General features: G+C 39.8%; 1 protein-coding gene across 1 annotated transcript in view; it reads right to left on the minus strand.

Annotated features, from left to right (window-relative positions):
* The window catches only part of ift80 (intraflagellar transport 80 homolog (Chlamydomonas)), a 36,801-nt gene extending 15,511 nt beyond the window's left edge, over nt 1-21,290 (minus strand). Inside the window, exons 1-8 of the mRNA XM_051958402.1 lie at nt 20,939-21,290; nt 20,738-20,801; nt 20,235-20,453; nt 17,841-17,951; nt 17,630-17,698; nt 14,453-14,562; nt 11,510-11,599; nt 11,292-11,429 (exon numbers count right to left, since the gene is read on the minus strand). Coding sequence (XP_051814362.1) covers nt 11,292-11,429; nt 11,510-11,599; nt 14,453-14,562; nt 17,630-17,698; nt 17,841-17,951; nt 20,235-20,453; nt 20,738-20,777 — 777 coding nt within the window. The 5' untranslated portion in view covers nt 20,778-20,801; nt 20,939-21,290. The remainder of the gene's footprint in view (nt 1-11,291; nt 11,430-11,509; nt 11,600-14,452; nt 14,563-17,629; nt 17,699-17,840; nt 17,952-20,234; nt 20,454-20,737; nt 20,802-20,938) is intronic.
* Between the last annotated feature and the right edge of the window lie 394 nt (nt 21,291-21,684).

Here is a 21,684-nt window from a genome sequence, read left to right on the forward strand (position 1 = left end):
GTAGCTCTGAGGGGGAGATCCCTCGAACTTAGAATGAGCTTATACAAACAGACCAAATACATATAGCAGTAATGTATGGCTATGCATTTAAGTCTTGGTACACACTGTGATGTGGATGAAAACACATGCCCACACATGTTCTTGTGTCAAAGTACTGTGACTCAGACACCTCTCTTCTTTCTCCTCACTCTCTCTGCATTTCTCAACATATGTTTACCATTAAGACTGGCAGGTGTTGTGGGCCTGCCCCTTCTCTCTATTGTTGCCATGTAGCAGGAGCCAAAATGAGGATGCCTGCAAAGAGGTTATGTTAAAAAAGTTAGCTCTAAGGCATGAACGTTCTTGCTCTGAGAACCCTCAACATCATAATAGATTTTGGCAGTGATACGGCTTATAGTCTGGATCCACGGATTTGTTAAGGATTTCTGTGTCATTGCGAGATAGCAGCATGGTGTCACTGTAACCATGACAACAAGTGAACGCTATGTCAGTTGCCTGCTGATGATCACATGATTTTGATCCTACTACAAATCCACCACTGCGGACTTATTGGGACTTATCCATTGGAAATTACATGACCGAGCAGCCTTGGGGGAGTACTGTGCTCTCCGAGTGTTTTTCTTGTTCTATATGTGCGGCTTTCAAAATGGGTATGACTAATTCAGCCCTGTTAAATTTTTCAGTTCTTTCATGCCATGCTACACTCAACAAAAATATAAATGCAACACTTTTGTTTTTGCTTCCAAATTTTATGAGATGAACTCAAAGATCTAAAACTTTTTCACATACACAATATCACCATTTCTCTCAAATATTGTTCACAAATCTGTCTAAATCTGTGATAGTGAGCACTTCTCCTTTGCTGAGATAATCCATCCCACCTCACAGGTGTGCCATATCAAGATGCTGATTAGCCACCACGATTAGTGCACAGGTGTGCCTTAGACTGCCCACAACAAAAGGCCACTCTGAAAGGTGCAGTGTTGTTTTATTGTGTGTGTGTGTGTGTGTGTGTGTGTGTGTGGGGGGGGTCTGTCCAATTCTCTTCAATGGCTGTGCAATGCTGACAATGGAGCTCGGTCCAAGGAAAGGGTTAATGACATGTCTGGACTAATGGCTCCCAGTGGACCTATCTGCTGATTCAGCCCCATTACTTCACAAGCATTAAATATGTCTGTCCTGACCGCTCTCTGCCCCCCCCCCCCCCCCCCTCCAGCCCTAATACATGCTCTTTTTTTTTTTTTGTGGGGGGGGGGGGGGGGGGGGGGGGCATGAGATTTCCAGACTCTTTCTGCTTTTCTGACACGCTGAAGCAAGCATCTCCAAAAAACTTGTTGATTGCCTTTAGCATTAATTAATTAATCTGACTCCAGGACTCTTAGTATGAAAAACACGCACACATAATGTACATGTAGCACACATACAGTACTGTGTACATATAGTAAATATTAACAATGAACTAAATAGTGACAGTCTTGTCAAATTCTGCTGCTCTCATAAGCAAAACTTCTTACATCAAGTTACACGTTGTTACATAACATTATAATATGGACAAACTAAGCTGTGATGTCTGACATTTGAATCTCTACTGCGAAAACAACATCGTGTGATCCAGTTTTAAAGATATGTAATCCTCACAAACACTCTAATAAAAATGACCCCGGAACCCATTAATGCCGCTGAGAAAGTGGCAGAGAACAAGTTATAAAGTTGTACATGCACAGTGAGTGACCATTCTTGTTTTCTAAAAGGACCTTTAAGCAATCCCAACAAAAAGCTGCATACATCTAGTCAAATGCTGCATAGTACAATGCTGACAAATTACTGAAATTATTTTTTTCCAATAGCACTGAGCCCTACTTTGACTATTTGCCACTGTCTAGTTACACTGAAGTGTTCAACATGAAGTTCAAATTTTGTTCAAATGGGTAATCACACTTTTTCATATTATGCATTGCCACAAACCCCCAAACTGTTCGAACCTAAAAGTTTGTGAACAATTTGCACACAGATGAAAGGAGGGCTATCGTCTCTGTTAGTTTAACACTATGCTAGTGAGCTAGTGGGAGCCGACCTAGTCCAGGGTTAACAGTCTTACATAAATCAGAACAGATGGCAGACTCTCTGCAAAGCCAGCTGGCTTTAGTTTGCCTGTGTGTCTATGTGCAGGACAGGACCTGGCAGTGCAGGTACATAGAGTAACTCCCTGCCCATAATAATCACAACATGTCTGAGTGTAATAGACACTAGACATATACAGGCAAATATCTCGTCTTAAACAGACTTGGGGTGTGCATGTTTAAAAATGCTGACACACAACTGCTCTTCAAAACAAAACCTGCTATAAAACAATTCTAAAAGATGACAAAGTGTTCAAGAGTGAAACCAAAAACAAAGCCATTTACGTTGAAGAAACAAGGAAGTTGTTTTGAATGAAGGCTCATCAGTCTTTCGGCAGATTAGGAGACCTTGTAAATGTCAGTTTGCAGTGACCCCTCTAAGGGGGATGGGGTTGACTTGGGGTTGATTAGGATAAGGACAAGCTGGGCCTCTGTCCAGGACTAGTCACACCTATGTGTGGGAACTGCTCTGGCCGAGAGGTGGCTTCTAAGATGGACTATGCAAGCAAAACCACCACACCTTTTCCAGAGGTGATGCTGTTACTATGAACCTAAATACCTGTAAATTAACGTTCGTGTTTAACTGTGACATTATGACGGTCCATGACAGTTATGTGCAAACAAACATGCACACATCACAAAGTAGTACCTGGTACAAGGTGACTATACACATGAAAATATGCAACTTTGAAATAAACCTTTAAACTGTGGCGCCTTACTTCAGACAAGGTTATGAAGAAACAAGCAAAAAGCAGTCCTTTAATAGTTTGTGTGGCTGTAATTACAAAGACTACATCAAAATTCAACCAGTGGCTGTATTTGTTGAAGACTGTGATGTTTTCTTTTTTTTTTTTTTTTTTTTTTGGGGGGGGGGGGGGACTACTGTCAGAGGCACAAATAAAATCCACTTTTTACTTCAACAATAACAGCCTTGCAAAATGCAATGTCATTCAGTGTACTATGCAAGTCTTTGTTTTCCAAAAAGTTATCCTTGTCATCACAGTTTCTCTGTTTTAGTTTCATCTTCGAAGTGGTCTTCAAAGAAACACAATGCACATCTGAGTATGCCTTTTTAAAGTAATATACATAAGTACAATGCAACATAAACCCGAAAACTTTATAGTATTATAGCATTACAACTTGTAACACAATGTACATTTCCAGCTGTTAAAGTGCCCCGTAGACACTGGGTGAAATGGCCATCTGTACTATACAATTCCTTGCACACTAAACCATTTGCATTCCCTGACTCTGCAACAACGCACTATAGCTATCATACAATCCCATTTGTAAACACAGGCTTGTGTGAGAAGCTCTGCAAATCTCTGTATTGAAATACCCACTTGGCTCCGCCGCAGAGATACAGAGGCTGGGCCTGAGATGAGTGTAGAGTGGCATAAGTTGGAGTTTTGGCAGAGCGAGGGGAAATGGAGAGAAAGAGAGAGAGACAGAGAGAGAGAGGGAGAGAGAGAGAGAGAGAGAGAGAGGAGGGGGCAAGACAAACTAGAAGATAGCAGGAGAGGGAGGGAAAAAGAAGGAGAGAGTAATGATCTACACATGGTTTCATGCTGGAGCCTCAACATAGTAACCATAGACACATGCTGGGGCCTCCTGGGACTCATCAGCAGGACACAGCTGTGAGCCGGACAGCAGAATTCTATTAGCACCAGCTATGCACGTATGCACTTGCAAACGCACACACTTGCATGTTTGCACGCACACGCACGCACACACACACACACACACACACACACACACACGTACACGTAATTTGGGTATTTAAATGTGTTTTGGCATACTACAAATGGCAGAGAACGTAAGACCCTGCTACACCACTGACAGCAGGTCAAGAAAATGCTGAATTACTTAGTTCATCTGAAGCCCTGCACAGGTTGAAAGGTTTGAAAAATGTATGCAGTGAGCCAAGACAACTTTCATTGGGATCCCTACACAGACAGTTTAATTTGTAAGACACTTACAGTAAACCTCTACACTGCACTTCATAGGTTTTAGTATTACCTGTTGATAACAGCTAATGTAAATTTCATCCTTACACAGTGGCTAGTCTTTATAATATTTATATTGTGATAATCACAGAGACTATGAGTGTCAATGTCAACCAAGACCACATATAATCACAAACGCTAAACTGCATACATACGCATTTGCAGTGAAAAAACATTACAGTGGAGGCAAATATATATATAACAAATTGCAACAAATGAAGCAACCAGTCAATAAAACAGTCAATGTCAAAGCATAGCACCATTCTGATCCATGTGGAAGCCAGCAGAAAGGGGGGAGGAATCCTGGGGTGCAGCCAAAATTAAACCCTTTCACATCATCCTCTTTTGGATCTTGGTCCATTGCCTCCAGCCCAGCCCTAGTCCTCAATAACAGCCCTTAATGAACTCTGGGTTGGCAGTAAAGCTCAAAGTGATACCCCAGTTCCACACATGCTTTGCTTTCCCTTATTTGTGTGCACAACCAAAGCCCTGTATTTGCTCCCTGCCTTCGTCACCAAGTATCACCCTCGCTCCTTTTACCATTTTATCCCCTTTTCCTCTCTTTCTCCTTCTTTCTCTCCGCGAGTGTGACATGTTTGTCTAGCTAGTAGAGGTAGTGATTTAGTGCTGCTAAGAATGATGACTCTGCCAGAGGGGCTGGCAGGGCACTGTCTCACTGTCATACACTTACTCCAGCCGTGGGGGGAGGAAGGGATGGAGGGGGTTGAGAAGTGAAGAATAAAAAGAGAGAGAGAGGAGAGCAAAGTGAGAGAGAGAAGGAGAGAGAGAGACTTGAGGGAAAGAGAAACCACCGTCTTTTATGGAGACCAATCCTCCAAGCCTCACTGCCTAGGCCAACTTTAAAGGATATATTGGACAGTTCCACACTACCCCACCCCCCACCCATCCAACTGCTCTCTTTTCTCAGCTCTTTTTCATGCTCCCCTCCTTTCTGGTTTCCAACAAGGCAAGCCTTTAGCCGAACTCTAGAGAGGTGTAAAAGTAATACCATGTCAACAAGTGCCTTTTACTCTAACCCACTTTACGCACACAGGCATCCACACTCACACAAGCTTGCACTAAAAAATTGGGGTCAGTCATCTGCAAGATGGACCTTAGTATACACTGTTCCACAGAGTGTGCCAGAATGAGTTCAGCAACACAGAAAACCAAAGCCTGTTCGGCACAAAGGGCCTAGAATACAAAGGAGAAGCCATTATCCTCACATTCTGGTGGGGAAACTAATGAGCTCCTTGGGATGAGAGATTAAGTCTACATGTAAGTATTGCATCTTACAGTCTTACGCTATTCACACACTCTAAACTATGCTTCGTCAGGACTGGCAACCACATCAAAATGAGCTAAAGGGAATCAGTAAAAATTATTCCCATGTAAATAAGGGTAAACAGTACAGGAGGAGAGCTCTGAAGGGCAAGACAGACCCCAGTGGTTCATTACAGAAACTTGCGCTGTCTTTCTACCAGTTCAGTTCACAATGTACGGAGGGAGCTTTCTGTTCTTGCTACAGCGAGACGAACAGAAAGGAAGAGTGCAGAGAGCAAGAAATAGCATGCAAAAGCACAGATTTGTAAGGGGAGGGAGGGAGGGGTAAAGAGAGAGAGCGAGAGGGAGAAATAGAGAGAGAAGTAGCCCTACCCAGTTGCCTGGGGAGAAAACTGCTCTGCTGCTGACTCAGGACTCTCTTTGTTTGCTCCCTTGCTCTCGCTCTCTCTCACTCTCTCTCTCTCTCTCTCTGACACACACTCAAACTTACTCGTCTTTTTTCAAACACTCAGTCACCATCTTTTCTAATGTGCACATGCTCTTTCTTTGTCAGACTTGCGCCAATAATTTCACTCTGACTTACTTTTCATCTTTTCTCTCCCCTACAACTCTGCCTCTGCTGTTTTTCTCTCCCCTATCCTCTATGAGTGTGTGCCTACTTCTGCTGCCTAAACCATACAATACTAAATGTCCTCTTTCCATGTGATGAAAACAGATAAAGGCTTGCACTCTAATAAATCCACAGTGGTTTCTTTTGCTTTTTCATGCTCCACTAACGGTGGTTCACAATCGGGACCAAAAACTCTGGGACGTTTAATTCTTTTCCAGCAGCGGCAGTTTCCAGATGTTGGCTGGCCAGTGGCTGGTAGCAAACTGCCAGCAAAAGCTCAGGTATATGCTCACTAGTGATAAAGGGGAAATCTGCTAGAAGGACTAATTGATAAGAGGGGGAAGCCTGAAGTCAAGCAATTAGGGAGAAGGTGGTATGTCACCAAGGATGAGAGTCTACAGCAAAAAAGAGAATAAAGACAGCAACGAGACTGGCTGACTAAATGCGCAATCAAGAGCAATACACTCTCTGAGAGAAAATAATGGTTGGCAGCTACAATGACAGCACACAAAGATCCTACAGTGAATGAGGTTGCAGTTAAAGAGGGAAGAGATGAGAAAGAAACGGGGAGAGACAGGAGCAATGGTGATTCCAGCTAAACATGGACTCCTTCCAAAAGTGGCAGTGCTGAGCAAGGCCCTAAGGGGACCGCTGGACTCACCCAGAAAAAAAAAAAAAAAAAAAAAAAGGGCGGTAAAGAGGGCCTTGGGGAAGGCGTAAGGGGAAGGGAGCCAAGCGGGGGAGCACTGATAAGCACAAGGTAGTCCAACAAACCCAAAGGGAGGAGGGAGGCATGAGCAGCAGAAGCAAGAAAGAGAGGGAAAGATTTACACTTATTCTTAAAATGGGATAATTCCATCTTTAAAAAGGATAAACATGCTTGGATCTTTCAGACCACGGGGCAATTAGGAGGAAAATGATGTGACTCAATCTTCCACATAAGCTGATACAGAATAGTTGTGAGACCAGTGTACTGGCACAAAGTAGATAGATAAAGGAAGAATCAGTTTGTTCCAAAGACAGTGGAGCAAGAAGAAAATCACTGCTAGAGATAATGGATTTTAATCACTGAGGACTATTTGACCATTCTGTGAAATAACAGGCAGTATCCACAAGCAGATACCAGTGGTTTAACACTTGTACATATTCTAATCTTGAAAACAACCCTGCTATTATGAGCCATAACTTTGATATATTATTTATGACTACTCGTATCCCAAAACTTTGTGAGGGTGACAACCGCCATCACATTGGAAAACTGCAAACACATTCATCTCTGTCGGCAGTTTTTGTTTTTACACGGGACAAGACTGTTGAAATAGGGCTCGGCCCTAGGCTAACATTAAAACCATCTGATCCCAACTAGGTTGCCTGTGGTTAAGTATAACCTACAAATAGAGGAGTAGACAGGAGAGGGGCATTGGGGGGGGGTCGGAATAGAGGATCGGTACATTGGATTATTAGTTGGAGCAGGACAGAAACCTGGTGTATAAGGGGGTTAAGCTCAGCCTTCAGTAAGAGCTCTACTAGGGAAGATCAGAGGAGAAGCAATCACTATGTTCAATGAGGCTCTTCAAATCGACATTAGCTTTGCATGAAAAATCACAGGCTCATTATTCATTTGAACAAAGTCTGTCTGGCAAACGGTGGGTCAAAAAAGTCATGCCTTCTTCATTCTAGCCTGCTCATGTGCCTCTGACCAACCTCTGAACTTGCGTAAATTTCCTAGAATCTGTCTGTCCTATAATAAAAGTAGAACTCTCTCTTCATATATTAGTAATGCTTCCGAAAACTATGACCAAAGAAAAACAAGAGGAAACTAAAGGTGCTTAAACATCCCAATTTTATATTCAATTCAAAACCAAGATTAAAAGAGGCAAAAAAATTCTCTTCTAATTCCTGTACAATATGAAGGAAGGTCTGCATGATATTCCGGAATTAGAACAGCAAAACCAAGCAGCTATTACATTTATGTATGTGAACATGGGTGTACAGTGGAGAGAGAAAAAAGTGTACAGAAGAGAAGGGGGTGATGGGGCGGAGAGAAAGAAGTGAGAGGGTGCTTGCCTGGCACAATGAGTCCTACTTGTTAGCCAGTGACAGTGTCAGGGATCGTGACAGGGTCCAGACGCTAGACACCAGCTGCAGCGCCTCGTAAATAGACTGCTGTCTCGCAGGCACATTTGCACGGCAATGGTTGCACACACAGAGACACACACAGGCATGTGGGCACATGCATATACTATGGCAGGCACACAGACAGACACTAACTTATTGTGTCTCCCAAATCTTGTAAAAGGGACAGTGAAGCTCTTTGTGTCTTGTGTGCTGTTAAGCCTCCTGTAAAAATAAAAAGTACTCCACACAAAAAAACTCCAAGCTTGACAAAATTGCAAATAAAATAATTAAATATGCTTTAATAATTCAGTATTTTATTGAATATTAACCAAATGTTGATGCTTCATGGATAAACAAAGCAGAACAAACTTGGCAATCAGAGCTTGGGTCACTTGCTGTAGCTACAAGACTAATATTTCCCAGTACTTTTGCCTGATATAAACTTTTTATATCTGTGTGTGTTCACCCAACCTCCGTGGTGATTGTGTGAGTGTCTGTGTGGGTAAAGGGGGGTGGGGGGGTGGGGTGGGGTTAGACACATTGCATCTGTCCTAAATAATGGAGGGAAAAAATTAAAAGAGTAGGAGAGAGTTAATAGTTTAGGATGAGTGGAGAGCCAAGCCGGACGGGAAGTGAAGGGGTTAAATGCGCAGGACTGATCCTGCTGAGCCAGCAGCAATACGTTAAAGTGCAAGGTTTCATTGTAGCAGATACAGAATGAAACTCCTTCCCATTAGTCACGCTAGAAACTGAAAAGACTCTTCACACTGCTTAACCCTTGCTGCACCGCAAACAAACTACAGCAACAACACAGGTAAAGCACTAGCCACTGGTTGAAGGTATCTTTGTTTGTTTCCAAATATATGTGCAATGTAACATTAAAGTAATCATACTACAGTGACTGAGCGCGCATTTGAATGAAAACTGAACTTTATCTAACATGATACGTGAAGGACTATGTGCCTGACTTCACACATAGAAAGCGACTCAGATGGAGTGACCTTTGAGGAGGATTTTCTTTTTCTAAACTCTTTTTCTCTGCCCCCCCACCCCCTTCTTCATCTTGAGCAAGCCTCCCACACCAGGCTACAGTACACACAGTCTCTGAGGGGCTTAGGGAGGAGAAGGCAAGCATACCCTTCCTCCAGTCAGAGCAGGGCAGAGCCATAATCATCATAATTATCATCATCATCACACCGACTTAACCAAGACACACCACAGCAAAGCTAGTGGTGCAATATGAAACAATGGAACAAACCAACCACGTAAACAAACCCATAATGGGAGGACGTAAGGTGATACAGGTCATTACCAAAAAAAATAAAAAAAAAAATAAAATGACGGAGAAAGTTGCACTCATTTCTGACTGTTATAATGTTAATAGTACAGCATTTTTTATTTTTGTTTACACAGAAAATGGGCACAAGCTGGCTTCAATTGAATGATTTCATCAGCTTATGGCTAAAAGCTGGTAAATTTTCTAAACACTACTGTAAGTAATGGGAAGAGATAAGTTAATAATGTGCACACTATATTTATGTACCTCTTAAAAACGCGCACAAACACACACCTTACCCCACTGGAGAAGACATATGTGTTGGCTCAGACCTTTCTCCAGCCCATTTGTTTTAGTGCTTCAGAAAAAAAGACATTTGATCCTAATTAAATCAAAATGGAGCATGAAATGCCTGGTGATCAGGACACAAAAACCCAGCCATGGTTGTTTGTTTTGATTACAGCAATCTGATGCAGCAATACACTGACATCTCCACATGAACTCAAAGAAGCCCTACATGTCCCATGAGGGAACCAGTAATATTGTTTCTGGCCAAACGTTCAGCAATAATAAAACAACAATTACCATTCATCATTCTCTCATTTCCCCTCTCATTACAGCAGTTACCATCAGCACCAGGTAACATGTGGCATGCAGCCTAATGCGATTTACAGAGATGAATGATGTATAGAAAGCATGAGGCCTGTAATGAGCTACGCAATATAAACCATACTGCACTGGAAAAGCTGACAGTTTACCACGGACACTGTATGTTTCAGGAAAAAAGACTAGAATGACTACAAAGTATAAATGTCATATTGGTAGAAGACTATAAGCAACAACAGAAAATATCCAAAATGGATGCTTACAGTAAGTGGAAAGCATGTTGTCCAATGTTCGATAGCTGCACTGCTTCTGCCAAAGTTGTCAGCAACAGCTGCTTACACCAAAGGTCAGGCGGATTTTCTCAACTGTCACTTCAGCATCTCTGCTGTCTAGTTAGTTTCATTGAGAAGTGATGGTTTAATTATTTTTGGTGTCAGAAACAAAATGTCCAAGTAGTTCATTTGAAAATGCTGACTTTACCATTTGCTCAAAAGTAACCAAGATCAATTGTTTGTCAACTTGCATGCATCACTTCATTCAGTGAAGGCTTGAGTCAACTAACATCCCAAATGCATCATGTTAACATATTTGCTTTTTTATAAGATTATAACCAGAAAAACATTGTTTATATGCAGATTTAAGAATTAGCTCAGACCTGGAGTAAAACATCTCCATTATCATTTTATCAACCTGACAGAACCCAAACCATTGAGAACCTCTGATAAAATTAAACATCCATTACATTTTCCCACCTTAGCACATGAATACATCATCCTTTTAACAGTTCTTGGTCATGAGTAAAAGAGGTATTAGGCTTAGGACAACTAATTGCATTGTTAGAGCATTTGAGTGTGTACTTGTGCTGGTGTTGAATGGACTGCCTCGCGGCAAAGTTCCAGACAGTGCTGGTGTTTGGATTATCTGATTATCAGTTGATGTAGCACACAGTCTGCACATCCTGTTTGCACTAGAGCAAAGGTTCATTATACACGAATCAACATTCAATCCAATTAATTCATCAAGAGTGAGAGGTGCCAGATATTTAAAAGCTCAGCAACTGAACAGTACTAGGCTGCAGCAACATCTTTGAGTTGCTCCTCTTGCTATTCATTCTTTTTTTCTGTTTTATTGCAGGTTGTGTTCAGCGATATCCTCCACTTTACAATATATCGTTAAGTACTGACATCCCATTGATTACCTTCACATCATATCGGGGGAGTTCAACCATAGAAGAAGAAGGTATTGATACAGACTATGTGGGTTCTACTTACTCCGGTCTTGTCACAGAGCCGCAGGGTGTTGAAGGAGCCCACGGCAAACACCTCCCCATCTGGAGCCCAGGACAAAGAGGTGATCGGGTAGTCGTGTGATGATGAGGAGTGAAGCAGACGGCCAAAGCTGTCCCATACCTGCCGAGAGAGAACATGGCTTAAAACTATGAATTCAACAACCCCGAGGATATGTATAAGTATACTCCAAAACCGCTAACCTTATATTTACAGTCTTCTCCACCTGACAGGATGAGGTCATTGACAGAATTCCAGTCCACCTTCAGAACAACCCCATCGTGAGCCTTCCACTAGAGAGAGACAGAGGGAGAGAAAAGAGTGAGAGAGCAAGAGGGAGGGAGAAGGAGAGAGAGAAGGGAAGAAAGAATTTTAGCTCAAGAACACAGTGGTATTATTCATATGCAACATTTCACTTTTATATAGAGGGAAGAGAGCTCTAATAAATTCCTCTATTTCAATTTAAAAAAAAAACCTGAGTAAAAATAAAGATAGCCAGGATCAGCAACAGAACCATTGGTATTTGTTCCAAACCTTGCACACAGTTAAAAGTTTGTGAATTGTTTCATATTAGCCTAACTGAGAGCTTACTATATTAATACTATGTTAGAGAATAATAAAAGAACAGAAAGGCTGTCCTTAGCTTTATCTTACTATTTTCATATCTTACCTTTGCCTTATTTACTGTATATTACATTCTACATGCTAACTCTATGCACTGAAAGGAAGCACAAATACAGCACCCTCCATAATTATTGGCACCCCTGGTTAAGATGTGTTGAAAATCTTAAAATAAATTCAATTTCTACTGCAGAAGCATACTCTCACACTGAAAATTGTTGAAAATGTATTATAGGAGAAGATTAGGTGCCATTTTGTTGGCAAAAGGGGGTTGTACAAAAATATTAACATCAGTGGTGCTAATAATTGTGGCACACATGATTTGATGTAAAAGAATTATTTCTTAATGTGTGATTTTTTTCCCCCACTGAATAAATACACTTGAATTAAAGGTTGGATTTTCCTCTTTTTTTCCATTGTGGTCCTATATCATTTAGAAACAAACTGAATTTATTAGAAGCTAAAGAACACATCTTAACCAGGGGTGCCAATAATTATGGAGGGCGCTGTAAGTATATGGGATTGCAAATGAGAATCTTTTATGTGTTCTTTACACACACCTGATATCTTAAGTCATGTTGGTGATGAAGTTGGACATTTGTGGGTCTCTATCTGTGTATAGTTCACAACAAAAAGTAAGTGAACTCCTGTACTGTATTATTTAAATGCCAAATTATTCAAATTGAATCACCCCTCAAAAATCGCATTATTTTTAAGATGACAAGAAATATCTTTACTGTACAATCAACAACAAATACTTTAGAAAGGCTAAATTGAAAATACAGGCTCCAAAATGGAAACTCAGTGGAGCAAAAATGTATACATCTGTGAACACTGACACACAAAACCTGTGATAATTGAAACTAAACTGAGCATAGCTCTGATTTCCAACTATCCTAACTACATTAACACAGTTATAAAATAACTTTTCCGTTCTGGACCTATGGGATATGTCTCTTTGCATCACGGCTCCACATACAAAAAGAACTGCCAGAGCAACTGAAAAATCAGATTGTGACACTCAGACGGGGTCCAGCATGTCTGGTGTGAACTTGGCCAGGGCTACCACAATGAAGTTCATGTCCTAACAGTGAAGCGGGGATGTGGGAGGTATGATGATATGTGGTGGCATGATGTCAAAATGTGTTGGGCAGGTGATATTTATACTGAAGAAAAATGAATGGCTGTGAAAATAACAAAATACTGGCTCGCAAGATGACTCTTGTTCTGCAGAAGCTTAGTAGAGGAGGAATATTCCAGCATGATAATAATCTAAGTCATATGCCAAAATCACACAAATTTCAAAGGAAGAAAAAAGTGAAAAGTATGACCTGGCAAAGTATGTCGCCTGACTTGAATCCAAGAAAACACCTTTGGGGTATTTTACAGAGAAAGATAGAGCAACACAACCCCTCCAACGAAGAACAGCTGAAATAATTTGTCTCGGGAGAATAGCAGAACGTCTGTCCAGGAATTTGTGCAACACTGGTATTCTCCATGTTGAGGAGAATAGAGTTTGTCATGAGAAGTACTGAAAGACCGCAAATCTCGGTAATGAAAAGTATACTCACTTTGGTTGCACTGAATTCCTAATCCCAGGGCCTGCATTTTTAATACAGTAAAACTAATTATAAACTGTCAGTTATTAATTGTATCTAAGAGCAAATGTCCTACTGTTTATTTTAGAAGTAATTACTGTAAGGTCATGCAATTTTAAATAATCTGATATTGAAGTGATATTCCACAGGTTGTCCTTACTTCGGTTGTATGCTGCATATGTGGTCATGACTCACAGAAAGCAAACCCTCTTCTGTTTAACAAAGGTCCCAGGTGTAATTCAGCTTCGAGAAGAATAATGATAAAATGTAAAAAAGGATTAGAAATTAATTGGTGAAAAGGTCATATCACAGTAATATGTTTATAGTGCGCGTGTATTGCCATTAATTCACGATTGCATTTCGAGGCTGAAACTTTGTCACAGATGTGTATTTTCTGTGAATGCTGTGTGCAGATAGACAAATCAAGACATTGCAAGAGCTCCTGTCTAAATCTGGCATATTTTCCATTGGAAAGAAGCACTAGTGTCAACTCTGACATACGGCACACAGTGAAGTGATAGCTGTGTTCAAAGTAATTTGATGTTGCACATGAAACAATCTAGAAGTGGTTTCAAAAGTAAAACAGTCCAAAAGTCCAGAATGCCTGCTTGTGTTCTTTTACAGTTGTAGCTAATATTAGCAGTCCCATGGTTGGGTATCTCCCCTCCTTCAATACCTTACTGGCCAATCGAAAGGTAGAAGGACAAAATGAGACTTATGGAGAAGCCAAGATCATGTAAACCTTAACTTATTTCTAAAATATTCAAATGAACACAGAAAGAATCTGCACACGTCCATATTATTCTAAGGAATAACATCATACGAGCTGAAAACTAGTGACATAATTGACTTGTATTCAGCCCTGTTTATTTACATGTTTTAGTATCAATTTACTCTTTTTATTGAGAAAGAGTTAGCACATGATACCTGTATGACTTTGGCGCTGGGTTGCAGAGGCTTGATAATTAGCTGTCTTCCTGATGTGTAGAGGATTCTGTCTGAGTCTGGACCCCAGGCCACAGAGTACACAGGAGATCCTGGAAGGCATGCAGGAATACAGATACACAGAAGACCACAGCTTTATATTAATCACAATAAAAGAGCATTGGATTGGGGTTCAGCACATAAGGACTTTGACTCTGCCTTTATGTAATATTTAAAATATGGTGATTACATTTGAGTATGAATTTCTCCTTGTCTCACTGACAATCTGGGGGTTGCTGTGAACAATAGCGAGAGCTAGAGCTAATTCCTCCTCTCAGAAGGTATCATATTCCCTCAGAGATCTCACCTCATTCAGCCTATGTAGCAGCACTTAGCTTACAGGAAAGCCAGCTGAGAAAAATCAGTCTAACTTCTAGAGTATAAGCACAAGTGTGTGTGTGTGTGTGTGTGTGTGTGTGTGTGTGTGTGTGTGTGTGTGTGTGTGTGTGTGTGTGTGTGTGTGTGTGTGTGCGCTGAGTTGTGGCTACACGCGCATGAAGGGGAGGGGGCCTGACATTTAACCCCACTCCAGGTGCATGTGGTTTCTCACAAATGCCAACTGGTCACATGATCTAAATCTGACGAAGGCGATGAGAGGGGTTGAAACAAGTTCCTCTTTCCTCCCTCTCACTCAGTTCCAGCCTCTTCCTAGAGCTCGCTCTTAAAGTGGGTCATAGTACCCAAAAAGAACAGTCTGCTCCTGTAATTTGTGTGCACAGAGATGAAGCCTCTTAGGAGAAGCAACACCTGCAGTGATCTTGGTGCCATGTGGAGGATGGTGTGGAGGCAATGCTACTAATTCCAGGTGTTGTACAAATCTATAGGTCTGTCGAGCAGCCCACTAGCCGGCAGCTCATTCCCCAAAACCCTAAGCTAAGGAAAAATGTTACTACATACTGAGGCTGAATTGCTGTTCCCCTGCCAGCTTTTCCACAGCACCAGTCATTCAGCAAGGGTGTATCATCCATTTCCCCAGAAGCCAATTTTTAACCAGCCCCCCCCCCATCTTTTTTTTCTGCCCCACAACTGAGGAGAAACATTTAATAAGTCAAACTGCACAATGAATCAATTAATAAGTAAGCCATCTGTAATGTGAATGCTGGATAGAGAAATATATCATTAGGAGTCTTTTTTATGGCTTTTAATAAAACTCAACTCCTATAAAGCTTTGAAACTTTATGGCACTTTTAATAAAAAAAACATAGAACTGGAAGACTGACTCTACTTTTGGTTACACTGAGCACACTTACATCCTAATAGCACCAACACATACACACACAACACGTCTTCATGCAGTTGCACAGCCAAGGAAAGAATAAAAAAATATTTCCTCCCAGATTGTCATTTTAAATTATCTGGCTTGAAAAAGTAAAAGAGCAGCTTGAACACAAAAGCAAATCTTGTAGATCGTTCAGAGAGTGTGCTGACACAGAATCACAGATGCACATACATGTGAGGTATATGCTCATAAATGAACAAAAACAATACACTTTTATAATGTAATCATATTTTCAGAACACAATTACTTAGGTCCATCTACAAATGCAGTTACAGTCTGTCTGTTGTCAAACAGAGCCAGATGAGCATGTCAACTGGTGTGTCATATCACTAAGAGAAAGAGAATTCTTCTTTGATACATACGCACAAAACTGAAGTTTTGTAAGCCTAATTCTGCTTATTAGCATCGTTGCTCTTTTTTCTGCTGTCACAAGATGAACTCTTTGAGCCACAAGGTCCAAAAGCAATCAGTACTGTGTGTGTGTGCACATGCACATGCATGCGTGCATGTCAAACAGAGAGAGATTAAGAGAGTGCAATTTGTAACTGGTGTGTTGTGTTGTGTTGACTAAATGCCTGCAGCTGGTTGGTCAGTAGTTGCCTCCACTACTCTTGCTGCAGACAGGCAGCTGCTATCGTTATGATGACTGTGGAACTCAATCAGCCTTATATTGCTCTTCAAATTTTGTGAATAAAGATTATTATCTACAGGGTGGCATAAACTATAGGATACTGGAATATATAGCTTTAAGTCTTATTATGTAAAAGTAAATTATAACAGCAGGTGAGACAAGAAACTGCATAAGCTTCCATGTCTAGCTTTCTACATATAGAAGAGAGAAAAACTAAGGTTTAGGAAAGTCAGCTTTTTCGGTTCTATAAATTGTGGCTGTAGCCTCCTAAGATCCGAACATTGGTTGGGCTTGAATTTTAGATTTCTTCTAATTATTTAGGATAAAGAGTTACCAATAAAAATACTCATAGGATAATGTCTAATTTCTGATTATTATATTTTCTTACATTTCTATTATATTGTGATTATTATTATTATTATGAACAATACAATCTTTTGGAGAAAAAAAACAATGTCCACATATGTAGATTCCAGGTCTTAGGAGATGAAGTGAAAAATGATCACAATGAAATGTTTAAAAGTTTGTGGCACAAAGGTGTGTGATCTACTACTTTTTAGGTCATTCACACTCCACACTTACACCAAACTAGCTCCTTTCTAGCTAAAGTGAGATGCAGTCCAGCAGAAAGACTCACTATTCTGTTTGTCACTTTTAATAATAAAAAAAAACCACCAACAATCAAGTCTATTGTTGTTTTTTCCTCCACATTAATATATTTTAATTATATAAGTACAAACCTTTTGCATCTTGTAAATTCATAAAAATATTGTTCCTCATCTATGATTGATTACATTTTCTGGTAAAAGCTGCCTGTTCAGGCAATAAAATTCATGTTTATTAATCCTGCACTTTTACCATTTTATTTTTACCTCCAAAAAAGCATTGTAGCTGCTGATGTTACAAATCTGCACTCTTTAAAAATCTAAAATTGAGTATAAAAGCTATTACGATGCAGTTCTACTTTCACTGTTCAGTATATAAAGCATTGCAAACATATCGGCAAAAGCAATCATTCTTGTGGTCATAACACAGCGCAGATGACACACACATAAGAAATGCAGTTATTCTGCTTTGTTTATTAATATTTGTATGAGTGATCATAAATTATGAAATGAGTAATAGTGTAACTAGGCTAATGTGCAGCTTTACACGGCTATGCGTATGGAGCTTCACGTCAATGAAGTAAAGCAAGAGTCTTTAGCCTTACCTTGGCTGGCTAGTGTTGAGCGTAGCATGCCGCTTTTTGACCAGATCTTGATCTGCCCATCTTCTCCAGCTAAGTAATTAGAGAAGCAAATGAACTGACCCTTAGGAACAACTGGATTGATTAAATTCTCATTTTATTTTAAATTATAAATGAGGCTAATTAAATTAGTATTTGTTAAATGGCAATGAAAATGTGTCCCTGTCATCTTTACCAGTGATAAGAGCAGTCCCATCATAGTTCCATCTTCCAGCCAGAACAGCTCCTTTGTGCGCTTCAACACTCTTCTCAATGCGTCCTATCTTGGATGCCAGGTGGAACTTCCCTGTAAAGAGAAAACATAAAAGGAAAAAAAAGATGCTTACTTTGCAGCAACTCCACACCTGGGTGAATGCAGTCTATAATCAAAAAACACTAGTGTGTGTTGTAATTCACTGATGAGTCTATTCACAGTTACACACACAAAATACAGTGACTGCGGTTTCATAAAATTCTGTTATTTCCAGCTGCTGCATGATTCAAACGGGCCGAATCCAAAACACTAGTGAGTAAACAATATTTACTAAGCTTGCAAAACATTATAAGCTCGCATTATAAGCAAAAGCATACTAACTATCAATCCTATTACAAAGTTAGCAACAAGGCTATATTTTCTCTCATCAACTATATTACAAATTTTTAGCTTGTAGCAGATTACCGAAACTAGAGGGTTTCTGTTGGTTGACTTAGGGCAGTTTTCTATTTGCAAGACACGAAAGGGTGATCAGGCATGGAGACAGTTATTGAAGACGCTAGCCTAACATATACTTTGTGGCAGTGTGTATTAAAAATTCTGAATGTTCTATGTAATTTCTGGTGGCTTAAAACTGCAAATCAGCATGTTGCTGCTCTCTCCCATTTCTAAATTTGGACATCCCAACAAAAGTGGATGTTACTGATCCAGCAGGTAGTCAGTATAACAGGCATGCAGCTGTTTTGAAGGTCTCTCACAAACGAAAAACAAACTTTTAAAAACTTAATTTTTATTTCTATCACATGTGTACTCATATTAGCAGTACTTAGCCATGTAGTCACACTTTGGGTGGGAAATGCACACGTGTGCATATTTTTTTAAATTTACGTCTGGGAGGTGTTACTTTATGTCAATTCATACATGTTTTACTGAGAAATTCCTGACGATGCATCTGTACTGTTGCTCCAAACAAAAGATCCAGCATTAACGTTCAAGTTTAATTTAGTCCTCTTTATGGCAATTTGCCTTTCATTTCACACATTATCCTTTATAGTATAATGGTACATATGCGCCATGCAATGATGCTTCTTAGAAATGGGGAAACATTAGTGATCCTGAAGTAATACTAGATGTTCTATATTTAGCTTTGAAAACAGGCAGAAAATCTTATTTGAAAGTATTACCAAAAAATGCATATTCAAAACACATTTTCAACTATAAAAGGAATAAACTGCATATACATCATACCTGAAAAAAAAAGCTCAATATACTTGCACGGGTAAAGGGGGCTGACTAATCAAATAAGGTAAGGAAAAGCCACAACATAAAGTTTTCCAATCCAACAAAACCCTGTCTGTTCTACATCTCTCTTTTCAACTATATACACATCTAAGAAAATGTTACATATCCAGTACAAAATCCAGACATTAAACTTCTCGCAGTTAACATCAAAGTTTAAAAAAATACATGAATCTGTATGATGGTCTTGTTTTTGTTCCTCTTCTCATATCCCAAGTAATAACTGTAACAACACTGATTAAAAAAAAAAAAAAAAACAAACTCTGACAAGACAAGAAGCAGAAGAATTTTTCAAAAGCGAATTATAACAGAGTTTTCACTACTCCTTGGTCTGCCAGAGAAAATTGCTGCTTCAGTTTGTGGGTGTGTTTATGCAACCCTACACTGCCATTAGTGTTGTGACCACACATTGCCTGCCATAACAGTACATCCATATTCTCTGTGTTTGCATCTAATATAGTCTGAAGAAGAGAAATAAGAGACCAAGAGGATACAAGTCACACAGATCATGTCATCAAGTTTAGCATAACACATCTACAGATATGAAATAAAAAATCCTGCCATGGTGATTTAAAATTAAACAACTGCAACAAGAGCACAGATGGACTCACTCTTTAATGTGAAACTAAAATCTTTGAAACTGTAAAAATTAATATCTTTCTCACAATAATTATTTTGTTTGCGTGATTAGTTTTAGCACACAAGTATCAAAGTGTTAGAGATGATTTCCATTACCTAAAAATACTGAATAATGATTTGTGGCCTCACTCACAAATAAGTAAGATGCTCTCATCATCAACAGTTTGCAAAAACTGAGAAATAAAAAAAAAAAACCTGTTACAGACCTAAGTGAAAACTCTCCACCCAGATATTATGTTCAGTTAGTTCAGTTAGCATATGACAAATTGTTTAACTAATTTAATTCCCTTGCATAGGAATGACTGAAAGCAGTCACTTATCATTCTCACATAGCAGTTCACTGAGTGAAAAACTTGTATAACAAAATTGTCAGTGATGTTATGAGTGCACTCAGAAATTAAGTCCTTTAGCCAGATTTTGGAGAATATATAGACTTACCATCAGTGCTGGTAAGGACAAAGATCTCCGCCTGGGTCTGTTTCTTGCCACCAACAGTTTTAGGGAACCAGTGTAGATCAATGGGATAAATGTCCTCCTGCAATTTGACAACCAGACTGGTCTCACTTGTCAGCAAGTTCCACTTGAGGATCTGATGATCCTCACTGCATGAGTACAGCTCATCTGCTGTGGTCCAGCCAACACAACTCACAAGTTCTTTATGTGATCTGCTGTTAAGGAAAATAATAAAGATGAATTAATGGTAATTTAGCTAACTGAAAGAAATTTTGTGGAGCCTCTGCAATAACCAGGACAGCTTCTAGATTTAGTACAGGTTTGGTCAAACCAAGCAATTGAAAAAGACTTATTTTCTCCATTCTATTATTACTTCTAGTGCAGACAATCTATAATATTAAAAATAACAATAACAGATCACACAATCAATGTGAGATGCACAGAAACACAAATACAATGCAAGAAAGGCAACGACACCACGAAAAAGATATGTTTGGGTTCCTTTTGCAGAGATGTTTTCAGTCTCATGGTGGATGTTTGCTCTGTTGGTCCCTAAACAAACAACACATTTTGAGTTAGTGACAGTAACTTAACTCTCAAATTAAAGCTTTACGTGTAACAGCAGTGCGAAACCAACACAAAAGGGAAACAGCATAGAAAACTTAAAACCATGAAACTATAAACCGTACCCCGTAAATCAGGCGAAGCAGTTTTCGGCATGCTCTGGTAGCTGAAACGGTGACGGAAACAAGCGTCCGCAGTTGCTACGGTACCTGCCACTGTTGCTAACGTGAATCCTCAAACGTCTCCGAGCCTTGCCTGTGACTTCAATGCTAACGTTAACTTGGTTTTCTGATTAAAATGGACATCGTTCTGTCGTAACTTTGGGGCAGCCAGCAGTGCATGCGTGTCATTTACTCCAGTATGAATAGTTAGTACAGTACAGAGCAACTCTATCCACCACCAATCACTAAAAGATCCCTAACGTATAAATGCTAACTTTTGGTAGCCATTTAATCTGGGTCATGGAGCTTGAAAAATGAGTTATCGCGAGAACTGCAGATCTCGCCTCCCTGACAACGGATATTTCGAAATATTTAGAAGCACAAATCACATCTGTTAAATAAATGTATTTAATATGACTCATTAAAAACCAAGGTACACTAACATTAATCACCGATCCGCCGAACAATATTTCCTGAAATATAAAACTATTCCTCGGGGCGGGACTCCATTTTTACTGTATCCAAGCAACCGTTTGAACACGTAGAAACAACATTAGGCTTTGAAACTGACAATAATCTTAAATAATATGAAACGTCGTTAAGGAAAAGCATAGTGGAGAAGTTCGTTTTTTCCTCTGAGGGTTTCTGTCTTATGAATATCGTGTGTTTGGAGTGAGGCGGAGTTGGCTTCGTCCCCTTTTTTGAATTTC

Source organism: Acanthochromis polyacanthus, chromosome 13, assembly GCF_021347895.1.
Source record: "Acanthochromis polyacanthus isolate Apoly-LR-REF ecotype Palm Island chromosome 13, KAUST_Apoly_ChrSc, whole genome shotgun sequence".
Classification (NCBI taxonomy): domain Eukaryota; kingdom Metazoa; phylum Chordata; class Actinopteri; family Pomacentridae; genus Acanthochromis; species Acanthochromis polyacanthus.